Below are 26,980 nucleotides of genomic sequence, written 5' to 3' on the forward strand. Positions count from 1 at the left end.
TTATGTGTATGTGTGTATTGCCTGTATGTAGGTAAGTGCACCCGTGTCATGCAATGCCCACAGAGGTCAGAAGAGGCTGCTGGATCCCTTGGGACTGGAGTTACAGACAGCTGTTAGCTGCCATGTGGGTGCTGAGATTCAAACCGGGTCTTAACCACTGAGCCATCTCTCCAGCCCCACGGAGATCTTTTTGTTTTATTATTAAAGAGTCTTACACAAACATCTTTTTCTTTTTTTCTTTTGAGACATAGTCTCCCTATAGAAACTTGGAACACAGCTGCCCTGGAACTCACTATGTAGATCAGGCTGGCCTTGATCTCCCAGAGATCCACCTGCCTCTGCCTCCCTGGGATTAAAGGTGTGTGCTTGTTTTGCTTTTAGGGTAGGGTTCCACTGTGTAGTCCTAGGTCCTCCTGAGTACTGAGATGTGAGCCACCATGCCTAGCTGTATAAATATCTAAAGAAAGTATTTTATTATTCCCATAGGATAATTTCCTAGATGTGGAATTTTGGAGCCAAAAGGGGGTATACACTTAAAAGACTTTTTAAATTTATAATGATAAAGCTTTATTTCTTTCCTACTCATCCTAATTTTATCTATTTACATATTACTACCAGACATTTGGAACTATCTTTTTCTTCAAACCTTTTCCAACACTAGACATATTCTTTTTTTTGTTTGTTTTTTGGAGACATGGTCTTCCTGTAGCCCCTGCTGGCCTTGAACTTAGAGTTTGCCTGCTTCTGCCTCCTGAGTGCTGGGATTAACGATGTGCAGCACCATGCCTCATTTTACAAAAAACTTCTAAATATAGTTATTGCTTATCTGAATTTGTTTTGTGAACATATTAGTTCATGTTCTTTACCCCTTTTTTCTTTTTGGTACAGAGCAATCTTTCTAAAACATAAATCAGGTCATATACTCTGCTAGATAGCTTTAGTGTCAACTTGACACACCTGGGTTGAGGGAGCCTCAATTGGGGGATTGCCTCTATTCGACTGGCCTGTGGCTATGTCTAAGGGGCATCTTCTTGACGAGTGATGTGGGAGGGCCCAGCCCACTGTGGGTAGTGCCACCCTTTGGCAGGTGGGCCTGTGTTGCATAAGAAAGCAGGCTGAGCAGGGGCCAGGGGAGCAAGCCAGTAAGCAGTGTTCCTCCATGGCCTGTGCTCCAGCTCCTGCCTCCAGGTTCCTGTCCTGAGTTCCTACCTTGGGTTCCTGGATGAACTATGACCTGGGATATGTAAGCTAAATAAACCCTTTCCTCCCCAAGCTGGTGGTGGTCAGAGTGGCTTGTCACAGCAATGAAGAGACAAACTAAGACATATACCATTTTCATTCAATGTTCCCAGGATAGTCAGGTCCTTCAAAATGTGGTCCTTACCTACCTTTTTAAAAGAATTAAAAATTTATTCTTACCTACCTCTTTGAATCATTTCTATTATACAGATCAAGGATCTTACATGGATCAATTGAAAGCCCTAGCTACTTGTATTCTCTAAAAATGATTAATGCTTCTGGGTCTTCATACATGCCATCCCTGGTCCCTTGGATGCCCTTTGCTTCTTAACCTAGGGAACTATTATTCATACTTGACTGAGCTTCCTTCTCTAATCAGCTTCCCTCCATATCTTTCTCCAAGTCCCAGAAAAACCTATAGTTGTCTGTCACTTTTATGTTACACTGTGATTGTCTGTTAACTTGCTTTACATTTTCTGATAGGCAGAACTCCTTAAAGGAATCCCATATATTAGTTGTGTTTTCACTGATGATAAGTATTTGCACGATAAATTATAAAAGACTTTATGTGCTTGATGGCAAGATGTATCATATGTATATTGCATCCAACATACTCGAAGCCAAATTCATTTTCCTTTCCTGTTTTTCCTCTTTCCTCAGTAAAATTCCCATTATCTATCCAATTTACCTCTCCCACTCAAATGATTCCTGCTAATCCTTGTCCCATACTGCCCTTGGAGTTAATTACCATATAAATTCAATGTTATTTCCTTTTTTTATTTTTAAAGACATAGTCTCTGGTCTGAAGAAATGGCTCAGCAGTTAGGAGTGCTGGTTGCTCTTGTAGAGGATCTGGGTTTGAATCCCTGCGCCCATATGGCAGTTCCACAGGATTCGACATCCTCTTCTAAATTCCACAGGCGTTGCACACATGGGTGCACTTACATACATGTAAGCAATACATTCATACACATATAGTAAAAATAATAATAATAAGCTAGGCGTGGTGGCACATGCCTTTAATCCCAGCACCTGGGAAGCAGAGGCAGGCATATCTCTTGTGATTTCAAGACCAGCCTGGTCTACAAAGTGAGTTCCAGGCCAGCTGGGGCTACGGGGAGACCCTGTCTCAAAAAGACCAAAATAATAATAATAATAATAATAATAATAATAATAATAATAATAATGATGACATGGTCTCCTGTAGCCCAGGATAGTCTTGCACTCACTGTGTAGCTGATGATTACCTTTGATCCCTAACCCTCCTACCTCCATTTCTCAAGTGCTAGAATGCAAGTGTGCACCACCACAGCCAGATTTTTTTTCCCTTGTGAGATAGGGACTTGATGCATAACCCAGGATAGCCTTGAACTTGGGATCCCCCTGCCTCATCCTTCAGAGCACTGACGTTATAGGAGTGTTGCAGCATACCTGAAAACTTCCTGTTCCTGAAAATAAGGAAGCTTAGCAGAACAAAACCCAAATGTCTTAGCAAGCCATTTGAGGGCCTCTGAAATATAATCTCTGCTACTTCTAAAGTCTTAATTTCCCTTTACTCTTGAATACATTCTGTGTCTCTGAACATATTTCACCTGTAAAGATCTACCCTCCTGGTGGCATGGTACCTGCTTAGTATATTCCTATTCATCTTTCAAAGCCTAGTTCAAATGTTTCTACATGAAACTCCCTGATTGTTTAAAGCAGAGTAAAATAGTTCCTTCTTAATGATAACTTAATATTTTGTTCTTATGTTTAAGCACTTATGTCATTGTATTTGTAATGATTTGTGTCAGTGTCTCCCCTAGAAGAGCTCCTCAAGGTCAAGATACATATCCCAGGACCTAGACAATGCCGGTCCCTAGTAGAGATGTTCAGGAAATGTTCAACTGATGAAAGTAATCCGATGCTAGGCCCTTTGACATCACAGCTGAACAAAGAAGCCACAGTCCTATAGCATGTTGCTGCAGATTACCTGATGTTGCTATCCTCCAAACCACGTGAAGCCTCCCCACCATCTCCCTCATAGGACATCATGGTTTCTTCATTTTCCATGCCCATCCTTGTGCTCTCCTGAAGCACTCGGGGTTGTTTGGGTCTTAAACCACCAGATCCCACATCAGAGTCACTTCCACTTTCACTCAGCTGAATAGCTGTAAAAAAGATAGATTGTGGTTACATAAGATGAGCTTGATGGGCTAGAGGCATGACTCAGTGGTAGAGCATGTGCAAGGCCCTAGAGTCAAGTCCCAGCACCAAAATAACAAAAAGAAGAGAGAAAGAAAAAGTAATTCTTTTTTAAAAAATTTTATTATTTTTATTTTATGTGCATGAGTGTATTAGCTGCATATATGTGAGTGTACCCGTGTCGTGCAATGCTACGTACATCAGAAGAAGGCTTCAGATTCCCCTGGAACTGGAGTTAAAGATGGTTCAGAGCTGCCATGTGGGTACTGGAAATCAAACCTGGGTCCTCTGCAAGAGCAGTCAGTGCTCTTAACCACTGAGCCATCTCTCCAGCCCCCAGAAAAAGTAATTCTTGATAGAATTAACATTTTAGCCTGGTATTCCAAAACTAGTCCTATAGACTTCATGCCTATATTCCTCACCCCACAGGCTGTTCTTCTAACTACTAAGGGTCAATAGTGGCAAGATCTATAGTTTAGAAACTAAATCCAAGTAACTGCTTTCCTCTCTCCTAACTACTAAGGGTCAATAGTGGCAAGATCTATAGTTTAGAAACTAAATCCAAGTAACTGCTTTCCTCTCTCTCATCATCATATCCTTCAATATCTACATCTATCTATTGGTCTATCTCAGACCAATCTACCTGGTTTTCTATCTTTTCTAATACCGTCCCTCTACCACTGCCATTAATTTTCTTAATTTTCCTTTCCTGTTCACAAACAACTTTCATGGTTAGCAATTTTCCAAGTCAAAGCTGCTATGTGGGCATTGCCTTTTCCACTGTCACCTTTTATGTCTCCTGTGTCTGTGTGTCTTCAATTACACTAAGGCTAATGGACATCATCATCCTCTGAGTGAGTGCTTAACACTCTCAGGTCTATTAATGGGCCTTCAATAAAAGAGCTAGCTTTTGATAATAGCATAGTAGCAAAGAGCTGCCTATTCAGTCCTGAGGGTACTGTAGTGAGCTATAGAGGAGCAGAAGCAAAGGAGAAAGACTTACCAGAGAAAGGGTTATCTCCTTCTTCATCACTCCCAGCATCTTCCTCATCATCTTCTCCTTCCGACATAAGCAAATCCTCATATAGGACACTGGCTTGAGTCTGTTGTACAGTTCCTTCCTCTTCATCTGCAAGATCACCATCTCCATCTTCACCTTCCTAAAAGAGACCAGGTGGGAGCCCCATCAACTAAGTAAGTGACCAGAATACCCTCCATTCCCCCATCCCACTTGCTGCCTCACAAGAAGTTGAACAACTTTAGTGGCTAATTTGTTTAGCTCATTCCAAGGATTAAATCCTCTTCACTATGGAGAGACCCTCTGTATCACCTTGGGATTTGGCCTGCCCTGTACTGCTGAGGCTCCTATCATATAAATGTATAACGTAACCATAAGCTTTCTATAAGCATACTCACTGGGGCTGGAGTCTTAGGTTTCCCATCCTCCTCATCATCATACCCTTCAATATCTACATCAGAGTCTTCCTCGCCAAGCCTACCTCGGCCCTGGCACATCTGAGTAAGGAACACAAATAGCACATCATTGAGGGACGTGCCTGTAGGCGTTAACCAAGGGTTCTTTACCCAGGACAGATGCTCCTCCCTGATATCCCAGCCAACCCCACTGCTAGTGGGGGCTGTATCCATAGCTCAAAACGTGTATTTTTCCCCAGTCATTCTTTGGAAATCACAGTCAGGTAAGAAGACCAAAGAATAGGAATGTTCTTGGTCTACTCTAAACTACATCAGAAGGAAATGTTTCCTTTCTTTTCCTTTCTAACCCAAGCTTTAGTTTATAGCTTGTGTTTGACCTTTTAAGACAGAAAATCCTTCTGGGTTTTTGACTCTCTCATGGAACCCTGAGCATAGCTACAGCTTCAGATGAGGAGTAGCTGCTGATACTTCTCAAAAAAGCCAATTTCAAACATTTTAAATATTTATTTTTATGTGTATGAGTGTATTGCCCGGATGTATGTAAGTATACCCATGTTGTGCAATGTATGCGGAGTCAGAAGAGGGCAGTGGATGCCCTAGAACTGGAGTCACAGAGGGTTGTTAGCCACCATGTGGGTACTGGGAAGCAAACCCAGGTACTCTGCAAGAACAGCCAATGCTCTTAACCACTGAGTCATCTCTCCAGCCCCAAACATTTTATAAATAATTTTAATTTGGTTTGTAAGTTATAACTTGCACAAAGTAGTAGGCCAGTTGTTATGTTTCTTTCTAATAATCTGTTAGGCTGCCCTGCTGCTTCAAATACTTTCCCTGAAGTTCTGTTGTGCTTGATTCTGCCCATGGGGACAGAGAGAAAACAATGTCAGTCATGTGATCTTCCAACCCTACCCTAGAAACCACATTGCAAGGCCTTGATTCCAGGAGCAAGTCATCTAGCCATTCTGGATGTGTATCCGTCCATTCTTCCATGCTTGCCCTCCAGGCACACAACCAATCTCACAAAGAAAAAGAACATCCTACCTGTGTTACCTGCTTTTCTGAAGCAGCGTTGGCAATATCCAAGACAGACATATTGCTCTCATCTTGAAAGACAGAGGCATCTCGGGAAATACTGAGGGATGTGCCGTTATCATACAAATCAGGAGGCTGTGGCATAAAGTATTTAATTTAGCTTCTGTTAAGGGATAAGCTACAAATACAAAGAATTCCCCTTTATAGCCTTCACTGAAGAAAAAGGTCATGCAAAACAATCCAGTTAAAGAGAACACATAGCTTTAGCTTTATGGACAAATTATTTGGAATACTACAAATAACATCCATTCTAACAGGCCTCTAGTGTATATGTTCAGGAACTAAAGCAGAAATGCATAAATGCTAAGGGACGAATTTGTTTTAAATACCTCTCTGGTCAGTAACCTACTTTCTTCTTCTAAGCCCTGCCTTCTTGTTTTTAAGCCCAGAGATTTATATCAGTGCTATTTTTTTATAGATTTAGAGACAAGTCAGAGGAAAGTGAATAAAGGAATTTAAATTTCAGCAAGAGCATGAAAGTCTTCACAGTTCATGAGCTTCTCAGAGGATGCTACAAAGCAAAATGATGTGGTGAAAAACCATGGGCTTTGAAGTAAATTGCCTGGGTTTGAGTCTTGGCTATACCTTTTTAACAACCCTTGGTTTCTTCAACTGTAAAACACAGATGATAATATCTACCTCACAGGGTTGTTGTGAGAATTAAGTACTATGTGTATCTAATACTTAGCACTCAATAAATTATAGATTCTTCCTTCTTATCTCCCCTGAAAAGAACAGCAATTGCTATGTATGGTGGCACATACTTTTAGTCCCAGCACTCTGGAGGCAAAGGCAGGCAGATTTCTGTCAATTTGAGCCCAGCCCGATCTACATAGCAAGTTCCAGGTCAGCCATGCCTACACAGTGGAACCCTCTCTCATAAACAAACAAACAAACAAACAAACACACCCATGGATTTAGCAAATTGATTATATTCAATGATAAGAAATTAGATAAAATATTCATAAAGTGAATAGAATAAGACAAAATAATAGTCATCAATTTATTTTAGAAGTATATCTACAAACACACATTACAGATATAAAAAAAACTCAATATTTGGTGGCTGATGTACTCTTTCTGAAAAACAGAATTGATAAGAGGTAACAACTCTTTAAAAAAAAGATTTATCTATTAATTTTTATCTTTAAATTTTTTTGGTGTTTTTGAGATAGGGTCTCTCTGTAGCCCCAGCTGGCCTGGAACTCACTATGTAGACCAGGTTAGCCTTGAACTGACAGAGATCTGCCTGCCTCTTCCTCCCAAGTGCTGGGATTAAAGGCATGCACCACCACGCCCAGCTCTATTAATTTTTAATTATGTATATATGTGGGTGCTTGCATGTAAGTTTGTGCATGTGTGATTGCAGGTACCCTCAGTGTCCAGAAGAGGGCAATTAGATCCTCTGGAGCTAGAGTTAAAGGCAGTTGTGAGCCTCCCAACATGAGTACTAGGAACTGAACTCAGGTCCTCTGCAAGAATTAAGAGTGGTCTTTAACCACTGAGCCATCTCTCCAGTTCCAAGAAGTAACTTATTTGTACCTTCCAATTTTCTTTTTTTAAAAAAGATGTTTTTTAAGATGTTATTATGTGTGTATGTGGGGTGTGTGTTTGTGCATGTGAGTGCAGTGCCTGGAGGCCAGAAGAGGGTGTGGTATCTCCTGGAGCTCAAGTTATAGGCAGCTGTGAGCCACCAGATGTGGGTGCTAGGAACTGAACTCTAGAAGAGCAGCAAGCACCATTAACCACTGAGCCATCTCTCCAGTTCCATCTTTCAATTTTCCCCAATGATCAGATTACTTTTATCAATAGAAAACCTGCATATGAGCAAGGCATGGTGTCACATGCCTATAGTCCCAGCATTAGGGAAGCTCAAGCAGGAGGATCACAAACTCAAGACCAGCCAGGACTACACAGATAGACTCTGTCTCAAACAAACACACAAATATCCACACATGTTGCTTTGTGTTTTTAAAAGCAAACAAGGAAACAAGATTGACTGAGAAGAGAGTTTCTGAAAAAGAGAAATGAAACAAAACAGAATTCAAATCATTATAGCATAGATAAACCAATATGAAACAGAAGAAAGGAAAATAAGGACCTTTTGGCAAAATTTTAAAGCAAAGTATGAAAATAAAGGCTTGAGAAACTGAAAAATGAATAGTTTCAAGGTACTGGGCTCCATACAAGCTCAGGAGAAATATTCAAATGGAACTACAGTACTGACTACCACCATTTATAAGCTAAAAATAACAAGATTACTGCCATGCTTCTGTACAACCAAAACTATTATGAAAGGTTAAATTTACAGATACTAATAACATGTGGGGTTTATGTAGTGATGAAGGATAGTCACTCCATGTGGATCTTCCTTAAGTTAACAGGCAATGACATACATGGGCTATCTTAAAATGTGTATGTATAAATGAAGGGAATGATAACAGAATGTCCTGAAAAAAATGAAGCAGTACTAGCCATACCCTACTCTTCATAGGAAACTCACTAACGGTACCAAAACCCAGCTATTACTCAGGAAGAATACCTGAAAGGTTTTCCTCAGACATATAAGGTAGTGTGGGAAGGGCAGGGAAGAAAGGAAGATGACTCTTGGGCTTAGGGTTTTGACTCACCAATGCTTATGACTGTCCGAGACCTAAGAAAACCACATGCCACTCAGTGGCTAGATTCTTCGGAAGAATGATGACTAATACCCAAGCTTTAACTTACCATAAAGTACTTTGTGGAAGCTGTGGGCCTATTAGCAAACAAGGCTTTCCTGGGCAATATCACTCACCCAAGCCCCCTTGACCCAATCTGCCCACACACTCCAAGAGCCTTTCCTTGTTCTGGACCTTGAAGAAGTATCTGAGGGTTCTTTATACCTGGCCCCTCAGTAACCTAGGTTTTGGGATGAAAGAGAGAGTAAAAGATAGATAGAGAAAGTGCACGAATGAGACACAGAGACAGCAATAATCCAACAGAGATCACATGTATTGCATTTAAGTTTAGAGTGAAACCTTGGTAGAATGAAAAAACAAATTCCTATGGGAACTGGAAGAGTTCTACATTAAACTATTTAGCTAAATTTCAAAGAGCCTCTGGGGACTTCATGAAAATCTTCCATACAAAAAAGTAAACAAATATTTACCAAATGCCTACTATGTGCCAGAAAAATTAACTCATATAATGTTGAAAAGTACATCTTAGAGAAACAGAAACAGAGAAATTAATTTCCCAAGATCACAAAACTAGACAGTAGCAGAGCTAAGACTCACACCCGGCCTGTTTTACATCAAACCCCATGTACTTTCCACTCCACCATTGTGTCTCCAATAAAGAAAGTAAGCACCTGTTACATTCTGTTTAAGATCTATTCTTCAAACATGCTAACCTTCTAAGACTGTAATATAGAGGAAATATACTCTTAGTATAGTGTTCAGTCAGAGCAGAAAGACTAAAAATTTCTTCTTCATCGTGCTTTCTAGTCTTCTAACATGTAAAACATGTAAACTTAAGAATATTATAAATACTCTTCATTTAGTAAGAGAGGGAATCAACCCAGGAAAGTGAGTGACATGTGAGCTATACCCCTAAAGGAATGAGTAATCGTGGTTCCTTCGATAGCTGAGTTGGTAGAGCGGAGGACTGTAGGAATGAGTAATCAAGAGATATATACAGCACAAAACAATGTGGACTATGTCTATAACTGAGCAGCCTACATCTTAGGGGCTGTCCTAGAACCCTCAAATTTACAAGACAAGAGAACTAAAGACCTAGAGGACGCCTCTGGCTAGAGTAGTCAGGAATCTGGTATTACCATATACTGCCTAAACAACCACCCCACTCATTCATCCCACAGCTGCCTCTTCTGGATTTAACAAGGCCACCAAGACCCATGGCCCTCACTCACCTTAGCCTTTGAGAAGACAAGAAAGCACACGAAAGGCATATGAAGAGGAAGGACAGAGAAGAACGGTATCTCAGTAAACAGATCTATTAACATGCTTCCAATTTCCCAAACCAGTAAATTGTTCCTAATCCTTAGACTTACCTGAGGTGTGTAAGGTCCTGGTGTCATTGGGTCCAGGCTTTCTAACTCTGCTTCCTCCAAAGCTGCTTCTTTAGCTGTACAAATATCTTTCTCTAGTTGAGTCAAATGTTCATCATACTGAGAAATAAATAAAATTAATGAATTCATTCAATGGGTATTTTAGGTACTGGGCATGCAAAAGTAAATAAAACACACAAAACATTTCCGTCTTCGTGGTGTTTATATTCTAGTGGCATAATACAGATGATAGCCTAAACAAAGCAGAGAAAGAAATACTGAGTGTGGAATGAGGGTAGGAGGTAGGATGTTAATATTTTACAACTGGGTAGTCAGGGAAAGCTCCTCACTCAAGGGAATGACACAGGGAGCCAGATCTTTACCACCTACCTCGGTTAATGTCTGGTAACAGACATTCACAATCTCCTGAGCAGTCTTCGTATACTGACTTTCAGGCCCTATGAATGAAGTAAGATACCATTGTCATTGTGAACTTAATGAATTTTATATTTCTCTTCAACATGTAATTTAATATACACTTTGGAATTTAAAAATGAGAATTTTACATTTTGTTACCATTATTACCATTATTTTAGATTCAGAAAAACTATGCCTATTCCTTAGCTTAGAAATTCTACTCTAATTTTATAAGTAGAATTTTATTTCAAACATACAAAATCAGATATAATGAACTTCCATGTAAACCAATTAGCCAGCTCTGACAATTATCAACACATGGTTAATCTTGTTTCATTTATATTTCAATTTTCCACAACTATTTGGGTTTTTTTTAGCTTTATTTTTATTTTATGTGTACGAGTGTCTTGACTGCATGTATATAAGTGCACCAGGTACAGGCCTAGTGCCCACGGAGGCCAGAAGAGGTCATTGGATTCCTGGGACTGGAGTTGCAGATAGTTGTTAGCTGCCATGTGAGTGCTGGGAATCAAACTTGGGTCCTCCGCAAGAACAGAAGTGCCCTTAACCTTTGAGTCATCTCTCTAGCTCCACCTTTTCCTTTTTAAAAAAAGAATCTTGCTATGTATCCCAGACATGCCTCAAACTCACAATCCCCCTACTCAGCCTCCTGAGTCCTGGGATTATAGTCATACACCACTGTGTCTACCTTTACATAGCAAGCTCTAAACTACCGTGGGTTTCATAATGAGATCCTATCTCAAACAAGAATTCTTCTGTAAACTATAGTCACAGGGTGATATGGAATTGCCAATGTAGGCTCAACAATTAATAGAACTAGCATATCACCCCAGTGTAAGGATGTTAATAATGAGAACAGGGAGTATGCTGGAACCCTGTAACTTCCATTCAATTTTGCCATGAACCTACAACTACTCTAAAGACTATTTGAAAATTAGAACATATTTTTAAAACTAAACTGTATCACATCTAAAAATAATAATTCTTTAATATAATGAGTCAGTCAACATTCAGATTACCCTAACTATTCCATAAATGTTCTTTCATAGATTTCTTTGAATCAGAATTGAAACAAGATCCATATATTACATTTAGCTGATGTATCACCTCAAGACATTTTTACTTAGGAGGTGATTCTTTTTACTTATTTTTTATTTTATAAGTCTGAGTGTTTTGCCTGCATGTATGTAAGTGTACCTGTGCATGCAATGTCTACAGAGGTCAGAGAAGGGTGTAGGAGCTCCAGAAACTGGAGTTATGGATGGTTTTTAGCTGCCATGTGGGTGCTGGGAATGGAACCTGGGTCCTCTTCAAGAACAGCCAGTGCTCTTAACTGCTGAGCCATCTCCAGCCCTGATTGTTTTTAAACACAAAGTTTCACTATGTAACTTAGGCTGGCCTGGTACTCAGGATTCTATGATACCAGTAGTTCTAGACTAATAAGTGAGCCACTATACCTAATATATGATGATTCTTTTTTTATGAAGTCAAGTTGGAATATATTAAGGTTACAGTTTTTTTTTAATTTATTATTTTTATTTTATGTGTATGTATGTATTGCCTGCATGTAGGTAAGTGCATCTGTGTCGTGCAATGCCCGGGGAGGTCAGAAGAGGCTGTCGGATCCCCTGGGACTGGAGTTACGGACAGTTGTTAGCGGCCCCATGTGGGGGCTGGGATTCAAACCCAGGTCTTCTGCAAGAACCAGTGTTCTTAACTGAGCCATCTCTCCAGTCCCATGACAGTTGTTTTTAGAAAGGTCTTATGTATCCCAGGCTGGTCTTGAATTTGATATGTAGTTAAGGATGACCTTGAACTTTTGAACCTTCCTACCTTACCTCCTGAATACTGGGATTATAGGCCTGCACCACCATGCCCAGTTGATGTGATGCTGTCAACCAACCCCGGGCTTCATGCATGCTAGGTAAACAATCTTAACTTTAAAACTATTCAGTTTGCAATTCCCTAGTCTTTCTTACTTTCCACACTATGCTTTAAGATTTCACAGACATTTCATCATTTTCCCTTCTTGTATTCTACACTGATTTATCTGCTCTGTAGTATTTTGAATTGCTTTGACTCGCTAAAACCCGCTTCTCAATCAGTCTTGCTTTCTAATTTGCTTTAAAACCACAAAATAAGGAGCTGAAGAAATAGCTCAATGGTTAACAGCACTTGCTATTCTGTAGAGGACCCCAGTTCAGTTCCCTGCACCCACATGGCAGCGAACAACTGTCTCTAACACCAGTTCCAGGGAATCCAATGCCCTCTTCTGGCCTCTGGGGCATGTATGCATGTGGTATACTTGCATGCAGGGTTCAGATACATAAAATAAAAACAAATTTTTAAAAAAGCATGTACTAACACATGTGAGCTTTTCTTTGAAGCATGGTCTCCATCTCCCTATGTAACCCTAGGCTGTTCTGAATTCTCTATGTAGTCCAGGTTGGTCTTGAACTTGGACTTCTCCTGCGCCAGCCACCTCAGTGCTGGGATTACAGGTATGTACCACCATGGCACACTCAGATAAAGCCCCTAAAATATATATGGAAAGTCAAAATGAAAATTTGAAACAGAATAAGAAAAATCATTCTACCTGATGATAAGACTTCCTCTACAGTTAGAGTAATCAAGACAGCATACACAGGAACAGACACATAGATCAATTAACCCACACACTCAAATGACATGCAGTAAGTGCATATAAAGTAATTCAATGGGGAGAAGGTTGGTACTTTTAACAAATGATGCTGGAACAACCTGGACATCCATAGAATACTCCAACCTAAACTATACTGTACACAAAAATTTGTAATAGATCACAGATTTAAATGTAAAACTATAAATTTCTAAAGGAAAATAACTTAGTAACCTTGTTTTAAGCCATGACTTTTTAGAGACACCGCCAAAAGCACCTAAGTATTTCTAAACACTGATAAACTGGACTTAAAAATTAAACATTTCTGATACAGTTAAGGAGTCTGAGAAGGAAAGGTAGAGACCTGGAAGAAAATCTTTGCAAGTCATCTACTGAAAGTCTTATACCTAGAATATATAACAGAAACTTAGAATTAACTAATAAGAAGAAAACACAATTAAAACTAACCCAAAGAAATGAATGGACATTTCACCAAACAAAACAGAGCTGACAACATATAGTTTGACAAGCACATAAAATGATGCTCAATCTCATTAGCCATTATGGAAATGCAACAAAATAAGGTCATTATGAGAGAAAATAGCTAAACTTAAAAACAGTGTCTTACAAACTTAAACATACAACTCTCATGTATTTATCATAAAGAAATGGAAACATATTCATACACTGCATTTGAATGTTCATATTAGCTTTATTTATGATAGCAAAATATTGGAAACTTGCCTGTCTTTCAATGTGTGAATGGTTGAACAAATCCTAATATATCTATAAATGAAAGACTATTCAACAATTAAAAAATAAACTATACTTTTAACAATTTAGATGAATCTCAAGGGAATTATGCTTTTTAAAAGTCAATCTTTTTTTTAAGTCAGTATTTTATAATTACATATATTATTCCATTTATGTAACTTGTTCAAGTGTCAAAGTTATGGAAATGGGGAACAAACAAGAAGCACAGAACAGTGTTGGGTGCGTGGGTGGGTGGTACAACTACAAAGAAGCAGTTCTTTCCTGGGGATAGACTAGTTCTAAACCTTGATTGTGGTAGTGGTTACATAAACCTGTATATGACATAAAATTGCACAAAAGTATATATACAAACATGCACAAATGGGTTTTTTTTTTTTGGTCTTTTTTTGAGACAGGGTCTCCCTGTAGCCCCAGCTGACCTGGAACTCACTACGTAGACCAGGTTAGCCTCAAACTCACAGAGATCCACCTGCCTCTGCCTTCTGAGTGCTGGGATTAAAGGCATGCACCACCATGCCTGACATACACATAGTGAGTTCAAGGCCAGCCTGGTCTACATGGCAAGTTCCAGGCCAGCTGGGGCTACAGGGAGACCCTGTCTCAAAAAGGCTTAAAAAAAAAATCCTTGTAAAACTTTATGTCAAAGTGTTTATACCTCCACTCTAGCCAAACATATCCTAAGTTATAATCCACAATGTTGTGCTTTTTTGCTGTTTGTCTGGTTGGTTTGTTTTTTGAGACAGGGATTCATTATTATGGTTGGCTAGAAACTCTGATCCACCTACCTTCACCTGAGTGCTGGGATGAAAAGCATGTACCACCATGTCTAGGTTCTTTTTTTCCTGAACTCACTATGCAGACCAGGTTGGCCTTGAAGTCACGAGATCTACCTGCCTCTGCCTCCCATGATTAAAGGCAGAAACATACAATGGTGTCTTTATTGAAACTGATTACTTCTGTGGAGCTTCAATGCTAATATTTCATTTTTTTTAAATCACAGCATTGTATCTGGTCCAATTATGATGGTATCAATTCTGCTTCCTTTTTATCTCTATTCTATTATTCTACCTTTCCATTCTTACTGCTTCTTATCTGTTCAGGTCTTGAGGTTTTTGCTGTTTTTTAAAGCATGACTGTTGCCAAGAGTCTCCTTACTGGTCTCTGTATCTATTCAGTTCCTACTTTATTCTTGGGATAGCTTCCTGAATGGTACTACTAAAACTATATCCTTCTCTCCTGATGATTTAGTGTGACTCACTGGGCCTTTCACAATTTGGGTCTTTCTTGTCTTATCTTATTTTGTCATCAAACCTCTCACCCTATAGTCAAGCCAAACTTTTTTGTACTTCCCTATCCAAAGCACTTTCATGCACTTTCGAATTTGGCCACCATCTGGAATTTCTTCATCATCCTTCTCCACTTGATAATCTGCTCAGCAGGGCTGGAGAGATGGCTCAGCGGTTAAGAACACTGGTTGTTCTTGCAGAAGACCCGGGTTCGAATCCCAGCACCCACATGGCAGCTAACAATGGTCTGTAACTCCAGTCCCAGAGGATCCACAGCCTCTTCTGACCTCCGCAGGCACTGCACGACACGGGTACACTTACCTACATGCAGGCAATACATGCATACACATAAAATAAAAAAATAAATAAAATTTAAAAAGATCTGCTCAGCACAGAAGGTGCTCAGTAATTGGGCATTATAATAATCATCCTTCAAGATTCAGTTCAAAAATGATTTCCTGGGCTAGAGAGCTGGCTCAGCGGTTATGAGTACTGGCTGCTCTTGCAAAAGACCTGGGTTTGAATCCCAGCACCCATATGGTGGCTAACAACCACCTATAACTCCAGTTCAGGGGATCTGAGGCCTCCTTCTGTCCTCCAGGGGCACTGCATGCCAGGGGTGCACTTACATACATGCAGGCATAACACTCATACACATAAAATAAAAATAAATTAAAAAAAATTTTTTTGGTCTTTTTTGTAGCCCCAGGTGACCTGTAGACCAGGCTGGCCTCGAACTCAGAGATTCTATCAATTTATTAGGCAAAAAAATGTCCTAAAACCAGCACATTTATATGCCAGGTAGATAACATAACTGGGTGTGTTACCAGGTACCTGTACTATAGATTTTGTCTTTGTCTTGCATCTGGTTTTATAAAATTATCTCAATAAAATATTTAAAGCAAAAAAAAAAAAAAAAGATTTCCTGAGGCTAGAGAGACAACTCAGTAGTTAAGAGCACTTGCTGTTCTCACAGAGAACCCAAGTTCAGTTCTCAGTACCCACATCAGGTGGCTCACAACTGTCTGTAATTCCAGCTCCAATGGATCTGATTCTGTCTTCTGGTCTCCGTGGGCACCTATACTCATGTGCACAGATCTACACATAGGACACAAACATAATGAAAAAGTAAATATTACAGACAGTTGTTTGCCATAACGTGGTACTGGGAACCAAACCCAGTTCTTGCAAAAGCAGCCAGTGCTTTCAACTACTGAGCCCTCTCCAGCCCCAGGGACTTTTTAAATATATAAAGAAAAATAAAACTCTATCTTTGCCTGAGTTTTCCATTAAAAAAAAGCTGGATCTCCCTGCACCTAGTCCAGCTCCATATCCTGCTCCAGGGTACAAACCTACTCTGCCTAGCTTGTTAAACTTTCCCCATGCTGCTCCTCCTGATCGTCCTGCCTGAGACGTCCAGATTACCCTGGTTTCCAAGAAAGAGTTTAAAGATCACAAATATCTACCAATTGCCTCTCAGTTCTGCAAAATTCAAAGTCTTAAAACAAGAACACTTTGGTAATCCTTAAAATAATGCTCTTGTTTTTCATCTGGCCTTACTTCCAAGACCCCATGAAGGTCACCTCATGTGCCAAAGTGACAAGCTTGGTCTGAATAAAATTTCTTTGTTTAAAAAAAATTCCTGGACTGGGTATGGTGGTGCACAACTTTGACTCTAGCACTTGGAAGTCAGAGTCTGATGGATCTCTGTGAGTTAGAGGCCAGCCTGGTCTACATAGTGAGTTCCAGGCCAGCTGGCACTACAAGGAGACCCTGTCTCAAAAAGACGAAAACAAAACAAAACAAAAGTAAACTAAGTTACTCAATTAATTTAGCTATCACCGCTCAAAGCTACCTATGCCCTTAAAATTAATAATGATATTTAATGCTGGATGAATAGACTGATGAAAGAGGAAAAAAATAAAGAAATACCCACCATTGTACTTAACACTGTTGGCAAGAATAAGGTTTACATCATCTAGAAAGCTCTCTCGACTCTGGTACTTGTGCTTGGAGATATTCTATGATAAAAAGAATCAGGCACTCAGCTACACATACAAAATTACATCGATTATAAAAGGCCATTCTTAGATCAAATCACTTACCTTACGTATAGACTCCAAATCCATTGGATTGACAATCACTTTGTAATAATCCGGAACAAATTTCTTATTAACTGGATGATGAAATGGCCAAGACTAGTAAAAAGAAGACATGGGAAATCAAAGGGAAACCACTCTTTATACCAGAGAGTCTCAGTCTTCATTGAGTTACAAATATTCCTGATGAAGACTATGAATTCTTTACAGAGAAAAACACATAATCATACAAAATTTTGTATATCATTTAAGAATTTCATGGGTTCCATTAAGGGTTCTTATGCTCTGATAGGGTAAGAATCCCAACTCTACACTTAAAATCTCTTATTTATGAGTTTAAGCTTAAGCACTGCAAAAATAAAATTCCTTATTCCATAATTCCATCCAAAAGTTTTGTAGCATTATACATACAGAACATTATGACTACAATGCAAAAGAAAACTGAGTTAGGAATTGTTGAAGGGATCAATAAAATAAAATGGTTCACAGAATCAATACCATAGATAGCATTGCCACAAAAGTATGAGGAAAAGAAAGGAAGAAAACAAAAGGACAACAAATATATAATTATCAAAATGTTATTTATGGGCTGGTAAGATGGCTCAACAGATAAGGGTGCCTGCCACCAAGACTGATGATCTGAGTTCACATGGTAGAAGAGACCGAACTCCCACAAGCTGTCCTGATCACCACACAGAAACACAAATAAATATCATAAAAATATTTAATATATTATTTCTCTAGAGGCATTTCTAAATCAAGAACCTATCATTAGTTAACATCTTTCTTCTCCAGACCTATTCATGAGCTCTCAACTACTGAATGTCAACAATAGGAAGCAAGAACCTCTTTATATTTATTCAAAGATACCTGGCATCTTTGCTTTCAATGATACTATCTAATATTCATACAGCAAAAGGTTGCTATTTAAAATTGCATCCCAGTTTCTCGTGACACACAGCTGACACAGAATCTCTAACACATACACGCACACCTTGTATGTTTCTTTCCATCTGCCAGTACTGTCCTCACAATGTTTAGCACAAAGATTACTTACATCTGGAACTGCCATCATTTTTTGAGTGACAATGTTATCCAGAATAAAAGAAAATGCCACTTGGTCATCATCATCAAGCAAGGGGTTGATAGCTTTTTCTAAACGAGCCAATTTATCTTCTTTCTGAAATAAAGCAAAGCAAAAGGAAGGCAGGTTTTCCCAAGGTGTGATCGCAGAAATGCCACAGAGAATTTAAGAGTAAGCTAGCTGTCTATAACTTTAATCCCCAAAAGTTTACCTCTGAATTATCTACTGTTCAGTTTCAGGCCAAAAATCTAGATGACACTTTAGCTAAGTAGCAAGGAGATGGCCAGCAACGTCCTTAGGTATTCTACAGCCTATTTTTGTACAGCACCAAAAACAGAAGTCCTCGGCAGCACTAGCTTAGCTGCAGTCACACATCTTCAGCAAGTTAGGCTTCAATATTCTATCTTTTCTATAAAATGATTGCTGAGAACACTGAACACTGTCATTGACTAATGCCTCCTTTTGTTTTTCTGAGATAGAGTATTGCTATGTACCCCAGGCTGGACTCAAACTCCATATACAGCCCCAGTTTGATTAGTGACTTTAATTAAGTAAACTTAATTCCATAAATTGATTTCAAACCGTGTACTATGAAAAACTCTGAGCTCTCATTGTCCTACACTTTACCCTCAAGCTTTAGTCATCTTAGCCTATTTAATTTTAGCTTTTTCTGAGAAAAGCTCACCTAAATCCCAGGCTGGCCTAGAACAAGAAATGTAGCCATGGAGGACCTGTGATTTCTGATTCCCCTGCCTCTACCTGCCCCTATATGTGCCACTATGCCCAGTTTATGCCATACTGGATACTGAACCTAGGGCTTTTAGCCTTTCACTTTTTTTCTTGGTCTTTTTGAGACAGCCTCAGCTGTCTTGAACTCACTATGTAGACCATGCTGGCCTTGAACTCAGAGATCCACCTGCCTCTGCCTCCTGAGTGCTGGGATAAAAGGCATGAAATATGTAGCTCAGGCTGGCCTCAAACTTAACTTCTGTTCCTCCTACCTCTGACTCCCAAGTGCTGTGGTTATAGATATGCATGCACTACCATGCCCACCTAATTATGGTTTAAATGTGTAATTCCTGGTAACCAATCAAGTTAGAAAATGTTTTCATGTTTATTGGTCATTCACTTTTGTAAGTATCTCTGTCAATATTAACATCATCAGCATTACTTGTGCTTTGAAACTTAGGAGGTACCATAGTTGGCTTTGAGAAGAACATGGGTTCACAGAATGATTGAGGCTGTGGCTTAGTGGCAAGGCCCTGGGTTCAGTTTCCAGCACACAGGGGAAAAAAAGCCCAAAAGATGGGAAATAAAGACAGATTTTTTTTTGTCTTTTTGAGACAGGGTCTCCCTGTAGCCCCAGCTGTCCTGGACAGTATGTAGACCAGGCTGGCCTTGAAATCACAGAGATCTGCCTGCCTCTGCCTCCCGGGTGCTGGGACTAAAGGCGTGTGCCACCACGTGTGATAGAGTATCTTTTAAAATTAAACTATCTCTGGATCTGGTGGCTCACAGCTGTAATCCTAAAACTCAGGAGGCTGAGGCAGGAGGAACACTATAAACTCAAGGTCAACCTGGAAAACAGCAAGCTCCATGCCAGCCTGTCTCAAAAGAAAAGAAAAAATTAAAACTTCCTGGTACAACAATTACTACTTTCTAATCTACAAGATATCTCCTGGGAAGCCATTTTCCATTGCCCTTTCTAAAGTTACAAAGATTCTGGATCTTATTCCTAGCTTTACATTTAATAGTCATGATGTCCAAAGCAAGTCATTTTCCCCTGACTTAGCTTTCTCATCTACAAGACACTGGCCTATATAACTGCTGATTTTCTATCCCTTATGCATCAGACTTGCTATTCCCTTGTGCATTCTTCCTTCTGTTAAATCTACTTCCTAAACTCTGCAACTCCTCACCCTCATATACCACGCTCTCTCATTTATTTATTTAGATTTTCTGGAGACAGAATCTCATGTAGCTCAGGCTGCTCTCAATTTTATTAGCTGAGGATGACACTGAACACATGATCCTCCTGTCTCTACCTCCCAAGTGCTAGGATTACAGGTGTGTGTCACTATGCCTGGCTTCATTCTCTCATTTTTAATGTCTTACCTCTTTGAGTTTTTCATCACAGAGATCCAGCATGGACTGAGAAATCTGAGTCAGTGAGTGTTTGGGCCCTACAAAGGAGTAAGAGAAGGGGCCATTATAAATGGGAGCTAAAAGCTGCCAAAACCTTTCTAATCCTTTTATACATTGACTAAAGAATTTAAAATGTGCCAGGTACCAGCCTAGTAGCGGGGTTAGGTAGATATACTAGTCTTCCTTTTTTTTTTTAATTGTGTTTTAGGTCTCCCGAAGGAGTACACTGTTTCTGGAGGTGCTGCGGTACCAGGTTAATGTGTGCAGTGGACAGAGCAAGCTCCTACTCCATCTCCCAGCTCGAAAACCCATTTACTATATTGTCCTCAGACAAGGACATATCAGATTCTAAACTGCTAAGAATAGATGCTACACTTGACCTAGCCAAAAGGCCAAAGACTGATCCTTTTTTATTAAAGTCTCATGTATCTCAGGCTGACCTGGAACTCAGAGCTAAGAATGACCTTGAACTTTGATCCTCCCCACTCCAAGTCCCTGGGATTACAGGTGTGTGCCACCACATCAGGTCCAGATACCAGCAGTCTTAGCTCCATCTTTAAGTGCCTAACACATAATGGGAAAACAATTATGAATGAGTTTTAATGGTTCTTTATTTGTGTCCACACTCATTAGTATTACTGATGCTTTTAATACCTTGAAAACTATTCTTTGGATGGAGAACAGTTTGTTCAAGAATAAGTAAAGCTATCAATGACTACTTGTAATTTTTCTGCGTAGCAGACAGACTCTCTAGCATATATCAGACTATTACTTCAGTTTCCCTGAAATCTATACCAAGAGTTTCAGAAAATTCTTAACTATCGGACCTCTCCTATGCTTTTTTCTTAGAGCTGCCCCAATTTATGCTCATCTTTGGGATAATTAAAACATTTTCAAGCTGAGAGTGGTGGGTACATGCCTGTAATTCCAGCACTTAGAATGCTGCAATGAGAGAATTGAGAGACCCAGGCCATCCTAGACTACATACTGAGACCACCTCAAAAACAAACCAACTAACAAACGAAACGTTAATTAAAAAAAAAAAAAGGTTTTGGGAGCTGGAAAGGTGGCTCAGCAATTAAGAGCACTGGCTGCTCTTGCAAAGAACCCAGGTTTGGTTCCTAGCACCCACATGACAACTAACAACTGTTCTTGACTCCAGTTCCAGGGAATCTGACAACCTCTTCTGGTCTTTGAGGGCATTGCACACATAGGGTGCACTTACACACATGCAGGCAGAAAATTCACACACATAAAAATACATAATCACATGCCTTAAATCCTAGCACTTGGGACGCAGAGGCCAGTCTGGTGTCCATAGTGACTTCCAGGCCAGCTGAGGCTACAGGGAGACCCTGTCTCAAAAATCAAGTAAACAAACAAAAACAAAATAAAAATAAATGTTCATGCAACTAGCACTTTTTAAAAAATATTTTATTCATTATTTTTATTTTATGAGTGTATTGGCTGCATATAGATAGGTGTACCTGTGTTGTGCAATGCCCAAGGAGGTCAGAAGAGGGCTGGAGTTACAGATGGTTGCTAGCTGCTATATAGGTGTTAGGAACAGAACCCTGGTCCTCTGCAAGAGCAGCTAGTGTTCTTAACTGCTGAACCATTTCTCCAGCCCCCTAATTAGCACTTTTAACCACTTCTTTTATTCAGTATCTTTTACTAGATTATCTTCCTCCATCTATATTTTTAGTCTAGTGTGCCCCAGAGCCTTACACTCAGTCCTATTATTTATTTCAGTATTCATAATGTTATTCATTCAAATGTTTAATGCTTTGTCTAGGACATGTTCAATGATGGGAATATAAGGAAAAATAAAAATTGCTACTGTAGAGAATTCTTTGGATTAGTCAAAGAAAATGACTTGAAAATAAATTATTGCAAGACAGTGTACATCAAATAAGTATCTATGAATGAAATGATACACTTTTATCAGGAAATATGTATTAAATAAGACTCATCACAAACAGACAAACTGTTAAACTAGGTGAGTAGGTACACTAAATTTCCTCTTGCAAGCTTCATAATAAAGTTTTAAAAGACTATGAAATTTCATAATAAAGTTTTAAAAAACTATCAGTGTCAATAAAACATACTGGTTGCACACCAAATATATTCTACATTTTTGTACATCTAACCTACTTATTGGAAACTAGAAGTGATGGTGCAGTTTGTAATTCTAGCTACTTGGGAGACTGAGGTAGGGGATTACAAGTTGAAAGGCAGCCTTGGCTACAGGACAAGCTCAAGGCCAGCCTGGGCAACTTAGTGAGACCCTGTTTCAAAATAAAAAGTAAAAAGAGAGCCGGGTGTGGTGGCACACATCTGTAGTCCCAGCACTTGGGATGCAGAGGCAGGCGGATTTCTGTGAATTCAAGGCCAGCCTGGTCTACATAGTGAGTTCCAGGACAGCTGGGGCTACAGGGAGACCGTGTTTCAAAAAGACAGAAAAAAAAAAGTAAAAAGAGGGCTGGGTTGGGGATATAGCTAAGAGGCCAAGGGCTTGCCTAGCATGCTCTAAGGCCTAGGTTCAATCTTAGCACTGCTAAAAAAAGAAAAAAGGTCTGATTGGGGGAGTAGGTAAGGTTTGTTCTGACTCACATTAGGTAGTCATTAAAGAAAAGCAGGTAAATAATAGAGGAGGGCATTCAAGAGGGAGGAAAAGTACGGAGACACTGCAGTACATTTCATCATGGTCACAGGTAGTTTTGATACCACTGTAATACAGGGTGTGTGTGTGTGTGCGCGCACATACAGGAAAGACAGGAAATGAACTTGGAAAGTCAGGTGGGATCATATTAGAAAGATCTCATAGGCAACAGAAAGTTACTAAGTATTTTCAACTGGTGAATAATTTTTCTTTTCTTGATTTTTTTTGTGAGGGCACTGAACTCAGGCCCTCAACATATATTAGGCAAGTGCTCTACCACTGAGCTACACCCACCAGTCTAAGAGAGCAATTTGTCGAATTTGAGTTCTACAGGGAAAATGCCACCTTATCAACAACAGAAAGAATTAAAGGCAAGAGCAGATTTGGAAACTGCTGAAAGAAGCTAAACAAGAAATGACAAGGGCTTCAACTAACACAGTAGCAATGGAGACAAAAAGAAAAGGGACAAGTTTCAGGAAAAATGATGGTATACTTTATAGGACTTAGTGATGAGTGTGAGGAAGAGAGGCTGGAATTATAACTAAAATATCTAGGTTGTACAACTATACAGCCAGCAAAACTATTAATCTACATAGGCAATCAGCTAATGAGTTATCAGCAGGACAATGAGAAATGGTAGCATCAGTAGACATATGGCAGCTGAAATAGTAAGACTAGAGTAAGAGGTGGGAGAGATAGTTTAGTGGTGAAGAGCACATACTGCTCCTACAGAGGACCCGAGTTCAGTTCTCAGAGCCCATGTGGGCAACCTTCCAAAACCCTAGCTCTAGGGAATTTGTTGCCTCGGGCCTCCATGGGAACTGCACTCACATGTATATAGACACACAAATAAAAACTGAAAAATAAATCATGCTGGGCATGGTGGTGCACACCTTTAATACTGGCACTTGGGAGGCAGAGGGCTGTGAGATCAAGGCCAGCCTGGTCTAAGTAGGGAATTCCAAGCCAGTTGGGAGTACAGCGTGATTCTGTTTCAAAAAGCAAACAAAACAAAACAAAAATAGTCCTGTAGACTTAGGAATTTCTCTCCTATGTATATACCAAAGAGAAATGAAAGCAAATGCCTACACAAAAGTTTGAATATAAATGTACAGACCCACATACTTAAGTTTAAAAATGAACAAACTCAAAATGTTCATTAACTGATAGACCAGCAAATTGTGTTATTATCCATAAATTGTGTGGTGCTGAAAAAATCAAGTACTTACACATGCTGTAATACAGACATGTTAAAAATGAATACTTCATGTAGGTAAACTGTATGGTATATGAATTATATTCCAATAAAGCTGTCTGAATAAAAAGTATTTCTGGGCCAGGGTATAATAGTGCACACCTCCAATTCCAAAACTGGGGAAGTGGAGGCAAGGAAGATTAGGAGTTCAAGGTCATCCTCATCTACATTGTGAGTTTGAGGTCAGCCTAGGCTACATGAGATCCTGACTCAAAGCACAAAAACAAAAGAATTACAGCCAATGAATCCACAAATTAGGTTACTGTTAGTATATTTCAGCAGAAGGCCAAATCTAGTAGGTTTATATTAGAAATATGAGCAGCAGAAAAAAGGGCTGGCAACATGGCTCAGGAGGTAAAGGTGCTTGCTGCCCAGCCTAATGACCAGAGTTTGATCCCTGGAGGCTTGAACCTACAAGAACTAAAGCGCATGTGGATGTCAGAGGACAACTTTCAGGAGCTGGTTCTCTCCTCCCACCATATGGGTTCCAGAGACTGAACTCAGGCTGTCAGGCTTTGCAGCAAGCACATTCACCCACTAAGCCATCTCAATGGCCCTTGGAGAAATTTTTTAAATTATCAGTTGTTTACTAAGATCTCTACTTCAATGACACACAGGTACCATGTTCAGTATCTTCAATGTCAATTCTTACCTTCTTATCCCTCTAATTTTTGTTGAAGTAATTATCTTTGGTTTGTTTGGAGACAGAGCCTCATGCAGCTCAGGGTAGCTTCAATCTCTAGGTATTTTGTTTGCTATTTTTTGAAAATATTCTATTTTATGTGTATGAGTGTATTGCCTGTATGTGTTTAAGTGCACCCGTGTCATGCAATGCCAACAGAGGTCAGAAGAGGGTGTCAAATTCCCCTGGGACTGGAGTTACAGATGGTTGTTAGCTGCCATGTGGGTGCTGGGAATCGAACCTGAGTCCCTGAGACCTCAGAGCAGCAAGTGCTCTTTGCTGAGCCATATCTCCAGTCCCTTGTTTACTATTTTCAAAATCAACTCTTACCTTCTATCACCTTTATAATCTTTTTTTTTTTTTGGTCTTTTTGAGACAGGGTCTACCTGTACCCGCAGCTGGCCTGGATTTACTATGTAGACCAGGCTGGCCTTGAAATCACAGAGATCCGCCTGCCTCTGCCACCCAAGTGCTGAGATTAAAGGCATGCGCCCCCACACCCGGCTATAATCTTTTTCTAAAAAATGATTTAGGAATCTTTCCTGAGTGGGTCCCATGGTGCCCACTGCACCTTGACTCCTCCAGCCTCATCCACCTTCCCAGCTCCCCCGCCCCATATCTCCTCCTAGCCTGGGTACTAGCCCATTTCTTGTCTTGGCACCCCAGACACCTGGGCTGACCTCTTGGCCCAGAGTCCCACTGCTTCCTGATCCTTTGCATCCAGACCAACCCAGTTCTTCCGTGTGGTCCCCAGGAGCCTTCTGTGCCTGGTCCCACCCCTACCTCCCATTGCTTCCCTAGGCTGCACAGCCACTTGCTTCCTGGTGCCAGCATCTTTCCTGAGTAAGTCCAGTGATGCCCACCACGCCTTGACTCCCCCAGCCTCATTCACCCTCCCAGCTCCCCCACCCCATCTCTCCTCCTGGCCTGGGTACTGGCCCAGAGTTCCCACTGCTTCCTGATCTTTTGCATCCAGGCCAACCGAGCTCCTCCCTGTGGTCCCCAGAATCCCTCAGGGCCTGGTCCTGGCACCAACTACCTTTGTGTCCCTGGGCAGCTCAGACACCAGCTTCTTGGTACTAGCATCTTTCCTGGGTGGGTCCCGTGGTGCCCACCATGCCTTGACTCCCCCAGCCTCATTTACCCTCCCAGCTCCCATGCCCCGTTCTCTCCTCCTAGCCTGGATACTGGCCCATTTCTTGTCTTGGCACCACAGACCCCTGGAATGACCTCTTGGCCCAGAATTCCCACTGCTTCCTGATCCTTTCCATCCAGACCAACGTAGTTCATACCAATAGTCCCCAGGAGCCAGCATCATTCCTGGGGCCCTGCTCCCAGGCCAGTCCAGGCCCCAAATTCCTGAGGTCAGCATCTTTCCTGGAGGGATCCGGACCTTAGGAGAAAGCCTGAGAGCATTTGATCCTCATCTGACTTGGGCTTCTGTGGGAACTCCTGAAGACAAAAGCAATATGGCCACTCCAATAAAAAATCAAAAGAGAGAGTCTGAAGCCTAGACCAACCAGCTTTTCACGCCCAATATTAAACCATAAAGGCACATAAAGTTTACAAAAAGAAGCAGAACTAAACCAAACAAAGGAAGGCTTGAGTCTCACACAAGAATCAGAAACTACAGAAGAAATCCACATGTCAAAGTCAGAAAGAAAAAAATGTGAAAAAGCAAAATAATATATTCCCACCAAGTACCAATAGTCCTCTAGAGGAGTTCAATGAGAACCCCTAGAGATAACACAGGACACTGAACTCAAAAGAACAATAAAAACATGATAAAAGAAGTCAGTGAATTTAAAGAACACACAAACAAAGAAATCAAAGAACTGAAGGAAGAGAGGGATAAACTTATGAATGAACCCAGAAAAGAGAAATATTGAAGAATACTCAGGCTGAAATGAAGAAGGAAGT

The 26,980-nt window shown here is 40.2% G+C and overlaps 1 protein-coding gene and 1 non-coding gene across 7 annotated transcripts in view; both read right to left on the reverse strand.

The window, feature by feature from the left end:
• Taf1 (TATA-box binding protein associated factor 1) overlaps positions 1–26,980 on the reverse strand; it is a 92,098-nt gene that overhangs the window by 3,464 nt on the left and 61,654 nt on the right. For 2 of the 6 annotated variants that reach the window (XM_029557450.1, XM_017794975.2), the window contains 11 exons: positions 20,432–20,499; positions 18,290–18,412; positions 17,239–17,331; positions 17,070–17,154; positions 10,388–10,455; positions 10,001–10,117; positions 9,860–9,865; positions 5,899–6,024; positions 4,840–4,938; positions 4,427–4,583; positions 3,212–3,389 (listed from right to left, as the gene is read on the reverse strand). In XM_029557450.1, coding sequence (XP_029413310.1) covers positions 3,212–3,389; positions 4,427–4,583; positions 4,840–4,938; positions 5,899–6,024; positions 9,860–9,865; positions 10,001–10,117; positions 10,388–10,455; positions 17,070–17,154; positions 17,239–17,331; positions 18,290–18,412; positions 20,432–20,499 — 1,120 coding nt within the window. Of the gene's footprint in view, positions 1–3,211; positions 3,390–4,426; positions 4,584–4,839; positions 4,939–5,898; positions 6,025–9,859; positions 9,866–10,000; positions 10,118–10,387; positions 10,456–12,800; positions 12,971–17,069; positions 17,155–17,238; positions 17,332–18,289; positions 18,413–20,431; positions 20,500–26,980 lie in introns of those variants that run through there. The other 4 variants (XM_008855564.3, XM_008855566.3, XM_017794976.2 and 1 more) reach the window with 3 other exon arrangements.
• LOC115068037 lies at positions 20,678–20,865 on the reverse strand. Its single transcript, XR_003847404.1, has one exon. It is a non-coding gene; the product is annotated as a U2 spliceosomal RNA (small nuclear RNA).

The sequence above is a fragment of the Nannospalax galili genome, unplaced genomic scaffold (genome assembly GCF_000622305.1).
Source record: "Nannospalax galili isolate Female #2095 unplaced genomic scaffold, S.galili_v1.0 scaffold747, whole genome shotgun sequence".
NCBI classification, from domain to species: Eukaryota; Metazoa; Chordata; class Mammalia; order Rodentia; family Spalacidae; genus Nannospalax; species Nannospalax galili.